At 46.7% G+C, this 11,995-nt stretch overlaps 1 protein-coding gene across 1 annotated transcript in view; it reads left to right on the plus strand.

The window, feature by feature from the left end:
* The window catches only part of ATP9A (ATPase phospholipid transporting 9A (putative)), a 134,405-nt gene extending 129,012 nt beyond the window's left edge, over positions 1–5,393 (plus strand). Inside the window, exon 28 of the mRNA XM_061209403.1 lies at positions 960–5,393. Coding sequence (XP_061065386.1) covers positions 960–1,096 — 137 coding nt within the window. The 3' untranslated portion in view covers positions 1,097–5,393. The remainder of the gene's footprint in view (positions 1–959) is intronic.
* The last annotated feature ends 6,602 nt before the right edge of the window (positions 5,394–11,995 follow it).

Consider the following 11,995-nt stretch of genomic DNA (forward strand, 5'->3'; position numbering starts at 1 on the left):
TTATTAGCTTGAGAAACTCTGCCTTATCATGAAAGCATCTTCTATCACGCCTCTTCTTGATCAGTAAACGCTCTTTAAGAAGGTTTTGATAAAGGAAAAAGGAGCATTCCCGTGAAAAGTGAAGTCTTAGAACAGTTTCACACTTGTTTGAAAAGTCTCTCTGAGTAGGTTTTGTGAGCACCTACTGTGCGCTCAGTGGCTTGAGGCCAGGGAGTCACAGAGGCTTAGAAGATGCAAGCTCTGCCCTCAAGAAGCTTTGGTCGTCACCTTAGATGTGGACCAGTCATAGGACTGGGCCCATGGTTGGGGCCCTGGGCTTGGCACTTAGTAGGTGCTTACTCAGTGCCCGCTGCATTTCCCCCAGCCTGTGCTCAAGAGGCAGGGAAGGCGGCTGCCAGGCATCCACTCCCGGTACTGTTGCAAATCACTAGCTGTCGCTCCTCTGCTGCACAAACCTCGGAACTGCAGGCCTGACTGTGTGGCGGCAGGAAGGGGAGCTCCCCGCCCCTCCAGGTCACACTCTTACTGACGAGGGGTCTCCGCCCCCCCTTTGCACCACCCTCAGACCCGGCTCTGGCTTCTGTGACCATTGCTGAGGCGAAGGGGAAAAGTTGCTGGGAAGAACTGTGTGTTTGAGCGTCACTTTCTGCCGGGTTTAGAAAGAAAAACTCCAGCTGTCAGATTCCAAATCAAAAACACTTGGAAGGGGGATTTTTTTGCCCACGGTTTTCTTCTCAGAGTTGTTGAAAACAGCATTTCACGGAAGGTCCGGAAGCTCCAGAAGCAGGTCAGAGAGAGGAGGAGAGAGACAGGGAAGGGAAGTCAGGCCGGCAACCTGGGTGCTGTCAGCACACCCCCTGCGGGAGAGGGGCCCACGTCCCCTCCGATGGCCCTGCCGCCCCGCCGGCTCTGGGCAGCACGTTCCCGCCCGCTCACTGCTGTCTTCTGTTTGCTTGCAGACGTGTACTTCATTGCCACATTGTCCTTCTTGTGGAAAGTGTCTGTCATCACTCTGGTCAGCTGTCTGCCCCTCTATGTCCTCAAGTACCTGCGAAGGCGGTTCTCCCCTCCCAGCTACTCGAAGCTCACGTCCTAGGCCGGGCGCTTGGGAGAGGACCCCGGTCTCCGCACTCTCCTGGCGGACAGAGTTCAAATTGCATTTCTGTTAACCACCACCCGTGGATTGTGTAGTGGTGGCTCCCACGTGCAGTTCTGACATGAAGAGGCTCTGCGCATCCACGGAGCCCGACACCGAATAAACAGGAGGGAGGCGCCTAAGGGCCCCACGCGGGCCTGTCTGAGCCCCTGGTGATTCACAGTCGAGTGAATGTGACTGTGTGAAAACTGGTGACTCAGCCGAGAGATTTATTCATGGGTCACTGTGCAGGCTTCCTTATGACTTGAATTTTGTTGTCATGTGATAAAAGTTTCTGTCTAGTCGAAGACTGTAGAGGGTTTTTTGGTTGTTGTTTTAAACAATCCCAATGTGTGTGCACTTTTACGTCTTTCTGCTCTTAAAAAACTGGTTTCAGACAAAGATAAAGCTCTCAGTATAGGTTTGGGGGAAAAGACGGTGACATTTGGTAAGAAGTTAACCAGACAGTAATCTCAATTTGGAAATGCTAAATATCCTCTCTAAGGCAGCCCTGCTTATCGAAAGGGCACTGGATTCCTAGGATTACAGAAAACCACATGAGAAGAGAGCAGAAGAGAGAGAGAACCGTAAATCCGGCATGTTATCCTTCCTCCAATTCAGCATCTGTGGCCCTGGAGTTAACATCACCTGTCACCTCGTAAAAGAATTTCAAAGGTGTTATCTTGCTTTGTTCGGATCTGGTAACAATTACAAAGCCTGTGGCTATCTGAGGACACTCTGAGACATTTTCAGCAGAGTTGTTTTAGCAGGAAACGTGCCACTGAACGGCCCCTAAATGTGTTGACAGTGTGACAAGAGACTCAGCTAATTCTTTAGGCAACGTAGCACATGTGGCTCAGACCCTCTGAGTCTAAAGTGGAAAGGTCAGGGGCTGGGGCTCTTTACGTCCACAGAAATCTGTTTCCTGTTAGGAGGAATTACTGAGGACACAATGACAAAGGCAGAGGCGTCTTAGCACGCTGCCATTCATCAGTGGCAGCTTCGAGCGAGGAGCCCCAGTGGAAGGAGGCCCGGGCTGCAGCTCTGGGGTCTGGGCTCCGTTGCGCAGCCTACAGATTTCAAGGGGAACTCGCTGGAAGGCAGCCAGGAGTAGAGATTCCTCTCCCCACCAGGGTGGGGCCCACGCATGTGTGTTTGCTATAAAGCTGTGGCTTCTTGTTTCAGGGGAAGAAGAGAATTTTCAAGCGCTGGATGTGGCCCGGCAAAGCTTTCTTGGGTTTTCAAGTCTCTCCTGGCAGAAGCCACATGTGCGTGCCAGAGGATTAGGTTGGTGGATCTGCAAGAGCTGATCGTGCTCGAGATCTTAGATTTGTGATTAATACTTTATGAGTACATACCCTCCAGCCCTTCAGCCTGGTTCTTCTTCGTGTGCTTCAGAGATGTAAGTTATGGCTACCACCCTAGGGTAAGCCTGCTCTTGGAGAGCTGGGGACACGAGGCCCTTGACTTTGGAGCACTCGATATGCTCGTGTATTTCTGTTGCCCTTTTAAAACTTTATAGAATGACAGTAAGTTGCAGGCACTGTGAAATTGGCTATGACATCACTTCTATTTTAGTTTCAAGATTCTGCAGTCTTGCAGGATTTTTCCCATTCTGTCCCAGCCATTTCTGCCACACACAAAACATTTACAGGAAGTAAATGTTGTATTGAATGAATGGTTATTCAGGAAGAGGATCTTTGTCCAAAACTTTGAGAAGGGGCGAGCAGGTCTGACGTCTTTGCTGGGTGATTTTATGTGATTTCAGAGGTGGAGTGAGAGGACGTAGTGCTCAGCGTTTTTGTACCTGTGTATCTGCTTGGAAGTCAGCCTGTATAACCGGAAGTCTAAAGGTACTTCTACGCCCAGTTCTCAAACCCTGAACTTGACCTTGTTCACAGACAGGTGATGGCTCCTACAGGTAGGTCTCATGGAAATTTTTAGATGTTTCCAGCAGTGACAGGGAATGAAGATAGTCTCTTTGGTCTTTTCCTTAATTCCCAGTTTTGATCGAGGTGCTTGAGTTGACTTTGAAAGTCAACACCTAAACTCTTGCTTGGCATCTGGGAGGGAGAAAGCGTCCCAGAGGAGCAGAAGAAGTTGTGCCTGGAGGTCGCAGGTGCGTTTGTGCCATCAACAGACCCCCTCATTCTGCCTTTTGACCGTACCCTGGCTGAGGCGGCCAAGGGTGAGAGGGACTAAAATGCAAGTGGAGACCGTGACCGTGTTGGAGAGCCACCCTGCCAGGGGGCAGCCTGCTCCCGCCGCCTTCCGGGGTCCGGAGTGTCTAGGAAAACACACGTGTGCTTCTCAAACTCTAGAGACCCACGTGGCGGGAGCCACGAGTCAGCTGAGAGTACAAGATCCTGACGTGCACACATCAGCCCATGATCCCAACAGAGGATCTGCGTACACAGGCACTTCCCGTGTTAGCTTAGCTGTGGGGAGAAGACAAAGACACAGACAAAAAATCCAAGCCATTTTACAGGAAACTGCTGAATTCATAAAAAGCATAAGGATTCCGTTCACCAGTCTGGAAGGAACTTAGGAAACACCGTTGACACCTTGGAGGTCCCTTCGCCTTGGAACTCAGTGGCCCCAAGTCTCCGACAGCCAGAGGCCCCTGGCACACAATCAGCGCTGTTTAAATACTTTCCTCAAAGTAAAAATTACACCTCCCCCTGCCCTTTGACAACATTAGGTATTTCTGTCAAGAGTAACTTAATTTTATTATTTGATGATTACTTTTATTATATTTTTTGGTGACGGTTGTGCGTGTGGGAAAGCGAGGAATCCGTGGGGTGTCTCTTTTTCCCTCCCTTTCTCTAAAATGACCAGACGAGTGTCTCCATCTTGAGTGCTTTCTTGTATCTGCCCGTTTCAGTGCTAATCTGAGAGTGAGCACATGCATGTGTGTGTTGCTTGTCGTGCTCCGTGACACTGGCTGCACTTACTTGGGTTGCTTGGGGCAGAGGACTTCACCCTAAAGCGATGAAGCGCATCCCAAGGAGCATCTTGAGATTGGAGCATACCATCTGTTTACAGCCACCTGGAGCTGGGAGGCCCAGGGCCGGGATTCCTCCCACTTTTAGCTTTATTATAGCCAGATCCCAGACTCGCTTCCCTTAAGTGAAACCCTTTTTCGTAGCAGTGATCTTAAATACCAACGTCTGCTTACCCTTTCCTCCGTATGTTTTCCACTGAAAACTTAGGTTATGCTGACAGTACTTTTGAATGTATTTTGGGCTTTTGTGCTCATTGGAAATTGACATGATCATGCCTATTTTTCTTTCTCTAGACCTTTGCTTTTATACTTTGTTTTGTTTTTCCCAGGGTGGGGATGGGAATGCCCTTGCGCCTTTATGGGGCAGCATTTTAAATCTGCGCCAGAATTGCAGATGGGACCTACGTGATCTTCTGCTCCATCTTACTTAAGGCCAACACCTATCAGCCACTTTTATCTTGGATCTTTTTGGTGTGTTTGAAACGTGTGTATGTGTGAGTGTATGATGTCACCTCAAGTGTTTTGAAGACATACTTGGTTTTCACTGCGTTAAAATCCTGTCACTCACGGTTTTGTTTTTCATTAAGAAATATACAAGGAGCTTTGCAAAGACGACAGACTTTATTTCTCCCTCCTTCTTTTAACATAAAGCTTTTTTTTTTTGGTCGTTTATATGTATGTCTTAGGAAATATTTCCATTAATTAAGTCCATTGTGTCATGGAAAAGTATATATATATTATGCTCTTGGATGGAACCGATAAGCACGTGAGCGGCATTGCAGTACTTGGAGACGCTCAGCATCTTCTCACACCAGCGCGGCGTTCCTGGGAATCTGTCTTCTCCGTCACAGTATGGTTGGAGACACAGTCTGTTGATGTCGCTGGGCGATGTCAGTGAATAGTGTGTTTGCTGGGGGGCAGGTGGGGAGGGGGCGTGGTATTTGCAAAAAACAAAAATTGTGGCTCATTTATTATTTTGTTGCAATGGGGCTGACTGTGAATTCTTCTGGGACTCCTTGACTTCCTCATTAGTAGATTATCTGTAATCCTCATGGCAAATACTCACCAGGACAGCGTTTTTTGATTAGAGGGAAGTGATAGTACAGAGCTTTAATTTAGCAGGAGCTCCCAGATGATTTAAATTCTTGATCCTGTGATGACATACATGTGATCCTGCGAGATTCTGAGCGGTTCTATTTTCATTGTCTGCCAGCGTGGCCCGTTGCTGTTGCCCAATAAAGCTTGTGTACTTTATGCCTTTGGGGATCATTTCAATTTGTGCAGCGACATGAAACTCTGGTGTCAAAAATGAGAGCTTGTTATGATAATACTCCTATGTTGTATGTATCTCATGGTACATAAAATGTAAATAGCTTTTTCTCCAGGTAAAGAATTATTTTAATTTCAGCAAAAAAAAAACCCCAAACCCATGCATTATTTATTATTCTGTACTGTTGTCTATTCCAGATATGTTAGAATTTCAAAAAGTGATCTATATAAAAAAAGAGAACATATTTTATGATTCATATTGTATTTGTACACCCAGTCTTTGATTGCTTTGTATAGATTTTTTTTTTTTTAATCAAGTGATAGAAGATTTAGGAACCCAGTCACTTAAGTTTTAGGGAAAAGAGGTTTTTAAGCTAGTGTATAGGGTACAGAGGACATGGTATTTTATTCATCTAATCCAGTGATTCTCAGCCAGAGGTTACTGTGGCCTGCAGGGGGCATGGGGCAATGTCTGAAGTCACTTTTGGTTCTCACAACTTGGAGGGGTGGTGCTCTGCTGGCATCTAATGAAGACTGCGCAGGGCAGCCCCGCAGCAGAGGCTCATTCAAACCGACGTCAAAAGTGTTGAGGTTGAGAAACCCACATACAATCTGCAAGCGTCAGTTTTGCCATTTGTAAGAGTCTGTCTTCATTTCCAAAGGAGCCCAGCAGCCGTAAACTCCTGTCTTCAAGAAGCTGATTATACATCCAACTGGCCAAATGTTTTAATTAGCAGCTCTTTGCAGTGCGGGCTACTGGCTTCCTCTCCCTGGCTCTCCGCTGAAAGGGCCGTTCTCAGTTTATGGAGTCGAGAGGGGATTGTACATTAGCTGTGCCTCAGTCAACAGCGGCTCCCCGGGCACGTGGGGGACGCATGCGCTCAAGAGCAGAGGGCAGTACTTTTCCTTAACCGCGTGCCATCCATGTAAAGTCTTCAGACCGCTTTTACCTGCTGTGAAATTCCATGAATGTGCAGACACTCCTCCATCCGAGCCACTAGGGGGAACTTGAGGATCAAAAGACATTTCTGTTTCCTGTTTTCACCAGCCCGGCGGGCCCAGCATACCTAACTGTTATGTTTCAAGACGCTGCTTTCATAGCTTCAGAATTTATTTCATGGCCAACGGCTCCGTTAAAAACAGACATTTCTTTTTATGTTGTTGACCAGACTATTTTGCTGGACTTAGCTTGGAAAAAAAAAGAAAAAAGAAAAAAAGATGGGGGCGGGGGTGAGATGAATATTTATTTGATCTCAGATATTTGCATTTTTGAATAATTGGCAACTGGGAATCCTTGCCCTCCTCACTCTTCAGGCTCATAAGGTTTAGAGACGAAATGTCCCAACACCTCAAGTACTTTAACTGTTTTTGTTATGAAACTTTTCAGGGTGACATGAAACCCTGCAGTATTTGTGAGCTGATTTGTAAATGATGAATTTGCTCACCTCAAAATAGAACTGTAGTCGCTCCAAACTTTCCACAAGTCGGAGCACAGTAACAGAATTCATTCAGGACTTGCTAATTTCCTACTTTAAATGGGTTACATAATAGAACAGTCCCTCCTTTGCGCCTCTCAAAACTACCCGTGAAGTGATGGTGAAATGTATCGTTAAAAGCTAGAAATAGCTTTGCTAAACTCTGGGAAAACGATGAGTTTTTTTTTTTTTTTTTTCTTCTGATATCCCCCCCCCTTTTTTTCATCCAAACATTGCATAATGTTAAAAAAAAAAAAAGTCAAATCTTTCCGTGGGATTTAATTTCGTTCTCCATGTGGCTGTGGTTGGAGGGATAACTTAAGTACTTTGGGGGCTGGCAGATTTTTGGAGGATCACGCACTCCCGGATCGGTTTTCATCTGAAGCCTTAGCAGAGAAGTATGCCCGATCCTGGGGTTTCTCCCCTTCCCTCCTGCTCCCCCTTTTATGGATGAGTTATCTACAGCGTAGCATCTTTTCAGAAGGCCTGCCTTCTCGTAAGAATGCCAAAGCAAAGCCACCCTCCACTTTCCATATTGAGGTTTTGATTTTGAAATGGATTCCCCATAAAATTTGGGGGTAACTGAATCATATGTGAAGTCACCAGCCCCACACCCTATGCTCGGTGACCAGCCAGGTCTCATTTCTTAGAACTCAGCGTACAGGTTCTGTTTGCTTACACTGAGAACTTCGTGTTCCTAAGCCTCTGCTGTTCATTTTCAAGAGATTTAAGAGAAGAACATTTTTTCTTTTATTGGGTCCAGATAAGCCCAGGAATATTTTTTTTTTTCTTCAGGGAAGATTGCAGAATCCAGAAAGAGGGATGGGAGTTGTGTGGAGTATGCTGATGTATTCATTCATTCACTAAATATTTACTGAGCACCTACTATGTGTTGGGTACTGTTCTTCGGGCAGGAAGCAACAGTGGAGAGCAAGAGGGACAGTTCCTGCCCTCATAGTGATTATCTTCTTGTGTGTGGGAGAGACAGCGGACATACAGATACAGACTCTAATGTCCTCTGAAGAAAGCAGGGAGAGGGAGAAGAAGAGAGTGATGATATGGTTAAAGTATGGATAGTGGAAGTGATGGGGGTCAGAGAAGGGCCCTTTGGGATGGACCACTGGAGCAGAAGCCTGAAGGATGAGAGGAAGGGAACTGTGGGAAGCTCTGGGGGAAATGGTATTTGGGCAGCAGGGTATGCAAAGGCCCTGGGGTTGGAAAGGCTGGGCATGTCAGAGGAGCAGAAAGGCGGGCACATCGCCGGAGTGCTGAGACCAAGAGGGAGGTTGGAGGAGATGAGGGCGGGGTGGGAGGCAGGTAGGGCCCATGGTCCATGGCATTCATTCACTGAGTGCTGTATGAGAACCAAGCGAGCATTATTAAAGTTGGCCCACGAACTATGTCAGAACCTGAACTCTGTCCAAGGGGCCCCAGTTTACTCTCTCCCTGCTACTCACTGACCCATCCCTTCCTGTCTTTGTTTCCACCTCTGTGTTCCAAGGGGGTTGAGGCGAGACCCCTCCCATTGGAATCAGCCCACTGCCATGCCCAGTATTTCTGTGTGACTTTATTGGCATAAACGACACTAACTATTATATAAAGAGGAGAAGAAGGCGGTCCTTGGATGAAGTTTCTTCTTGCATTTCCAGCAAATACTACAAAGGGTCTCTGTTCAGCCCTGCCTGGGGTGCAGTAGGCAGAGGTGATTGTTCTTGGGCGAGCCCTGGAAAGCCGGCCATCTCCGACTTAGAAGGTGAGTCTGGAGGGAGAACCAGTAGAGAAGAATGAACTGGGTCACGTTCTTCGAAGATGCCACATTTCCAGAATATGCCCACTTGGGTCGGATTTCGAAGAGGAAGCGCTTTGCAGTCATGAACTGCGTGCGGGAACCCAGGCTGTGTTCAAATTCCTCCTGAAGAGAGAAATAATAACGAGAACAGGCTGTGGAAAGGAATGTAGTTAGTGTCTTAAAGATGGGCAAATACTCATTCTCATTTGTCCTTTTATGTGAAACAGATTTTTTAGAAGGCAATTGGAGTAGCTAACGACATCCAGAGCCCTGCTGATTCGAGTGGGGCCGGGGCCGGGGGCTCCAGTTTGCCCAAACTACTAATCAGACCCAAGGAAAGAGGTGAGTTGATTACCCTGGAAATCGCACAGGAATTCTTCAAAGACGTGGCCACTAATTAGCGTGTAAGATGCTACTCGCTCTGCACAAAACTTAGCATAATTTTACTAGGCAGCTCATCACCACCAGAATTGGAGAAAATCAGGCCAGAAAAAATCCCGCTAGCCAGGCTGCCTGATGCAGACGTGGAGACTTTTGCTCTAAAATGGCTTCATACTTAAGGGAGACACCAAGAGAATGCACTACCTTTCTTCTGGGCCTAATGGTGGGCGGGAGTCGATATGAATGCAATGACAATTTAGGAGACGGGCTGGAATTTGGCGGGGGGTAGGGGGAGGCAGCAAAGGGCACCATGCCATGGCCCCAGCTGGAATCGAGACAGACTTGGTTTGAATACCCAGTCCCACACCTACTGAGTGATATGGGGCCAATTCCTTAGAGTCTCTGAGCTTCAGTTCCCTGCCTGTTTTTAGGACTAGGAACACCACCTGTGAGAGCCAGCAACGAGGCTCATGGCACAGCTGTTGTCATCACTTGAGACCTCTGAGGGAGGGCGGGCTGCAGATGGAGGGAGGCCGTCTCCCCGACGCTCAAAGTCCTTCATAGAGATGGGTTCACGTGCATGTTTTTTCCAAACACCAAGGTCACCCGTCTGGATAGAGTCCTTATAAGAGTTAAAGGTTTGGGCACAGAGGCAATATCCCACCTTGACTCTGCTCACCTTTCCTTGACTTTGCAGGTGCTTTCCCTTTAAATTGCCCTGCTCTGAGTGGCTCCTCTTCCCCGCGTGGGACACGAACCTGCCAACCTTATGCTGGGCTGGCCTGGGCATCCCCACCTGAGGCTTGCACCCCTTCAGGGCTGGGGGTAGATGTAGCCAAAGGAGAAAGAGGACGTCCCCCAAACTCCACTGACTCCGCAGTTTGGGATGGAGAATGAGAGTCAGTCAGTCATTGAATTGGCAAATCATTTAACACATTTTTTTCACATGAAAACAAATTCATGAATAGAGCAGAAGGCAAAATCTGCTTGAGTTTGAAAAAATAAACCAAGAGGCTTGAGAGGAGTGAAGGTGGAGGGGGTGGCTGGAGCCCACGTGGGTGGTGCTTCCTCATTGGCTTTGCTCTTAGGGGATGTGGAGAGGCGGCTTGGAAGGAACTGACTTCCGGTTTTGTCCTCAGCCAGCCCAGGACCTGGCCCGTGGTGACTTTGAGTTTGTTTTTTTATTCTGGTAAAATATACACAAAGTGTACCATTTTAACCATTTTAAAGTATACGGTTCGGTGGCATTAAGTCATTGAATTTTTTTTTTTTAATTTTTATTGAAATGTAGTTGATTTACAGTGTTGTGGTCATTGAGTTTTAAGAGTGGATTCTGGAAGATTCAGGAACCTGACTTGAAAAAGTGGGCCTTGCTGTGTCACGGCATTTTACGGTTGCAAAGTGCTTTCCCACCTGTCCCTCATTCTGTGATTATGAGGTGTTATCATCCTCATTTTGCAGATGAGAAAAGCATCGTTGAGAGAGACTGAGGATGAAGCAGGGCCACGTAGCAACACAGATATTCATAACACTATTCACAATCGCCAAAAAGTGCAAACAATCCAATTGTCCATCAACTGATCAACGGATAAACAAAATGTGGTCTATCCATAACTGTGGAATGCTGTCCAGCCATAAAAAGGAATGAAGTACTGACACCTGCTACAACATGGATGGACCTTGAAAACATTATGCTGAGTGAAATAAACCAGTCCCTATAGGCCACATGTTGTATGATTGCATATTTATATGAAAAGTCCAGAAGAGGCAAATCTATAGAGACAGAAAGTAGATTAGTGGTTGCCTAGGGCTGGGGAAGATCAGAGGATAGGTGTGACTTCTGATGGGTAGGGGGTTTCTTTTGGGGATGATGAAAAAGTTCTAAAATTAGCTTGTGATTATGGTTACACAACTGTACACACACTAAAACACGTTTAATTATACACCACATATGGGTGAATTTTATAGTATATAACTTATATCTTAATAAGTCTGTTAAAAGACAAACCCTACCAAGCTGTGTCCAGAGCAGCTGCACTGTTTTTGCATTCCACGGCAGTAACACATGAGCGTTCCAGTTGCTCCACATCCTCGGCAGCACTTGGCATTGTCAGTCCTTTTGTTTTAGCCATTCTAACAGGTGTGCAATGGTCCCTCTTCATGATTTTTAATTGTACGTTCCTAATGGTCGATGACATTGAACATCTTTTCTTGTGCTTGGTTGCCACCCACATGTCTTCTTTGGTGAGGTATTCATGTCTCACCCCCTCCCCCTGCCCCCCATTTAAATTAGATTGTTTCCTTACTGTTGAATTCTGAGAGTTCTTTATACGTTCTGGATAGAAGTATGTTGTTGAATACGTGATTTGCAAAAAGTTTTTCCCCCACCTGTAGCTTGTCAATTCATTCTCTTTGTTGTCGATATTTCTCATACTAGCCACTCTGGTGGGTGCATTGTGGTATCTCATTGTGGTTCTCATTTGCATCAGATCATTTCTTAGTCTGGTATGGGGGGTCTTGGTTCAACAGCAGCTCTGGTTTTATGCAAAGTGCTTCACATACAGAATGTTTTTGAAGAGGGGGAGACGGTCGTTATCTTTTCTACCGGTAAGGTTTTAAGAGATTCAGTGACTGGCTCAAGGTGACACAGCTCCTAGGTAAGAGGTGGGGTGAGGATTGGAACCCAGGTCTGTTGTCTTAGAGGCAGCTGCCTCTCTGGAGCTATAATCCGCTTTAACCCTCAACTTCAAGGCTCCCAGTAAAAGCAACAGCCTGAGTCTGTCCAGCAAGCTGCATTCCTTTATGGCATGTCATGAGAGGTTGAGAAATGTCAGTGAAGATGACGAGTGCTCTGTTTATCTGACTCTCATCATTCCCAAGGACCCTCCTTACCTCCGTTCCTGACATAGCAGTTCCCAGGGAATTGCCACATTTTCTAGCTG

Source organism: Eubalaena glacialis, chromosome 13 (genome assembly GCF_028564815.1).
Source record: "Eubalaena glacialis isolate mEubGla1 chromosome 13, mEubGla1.1.hap2.+ XY, whole genome shotgun sequence".
Taxonomy (NCBI): Eukaryota; Metazoa; Chordata; class Mammalia; order Artiodactyla; family Balaenidae; genus Eubalaena; species Eubalaena glacialis.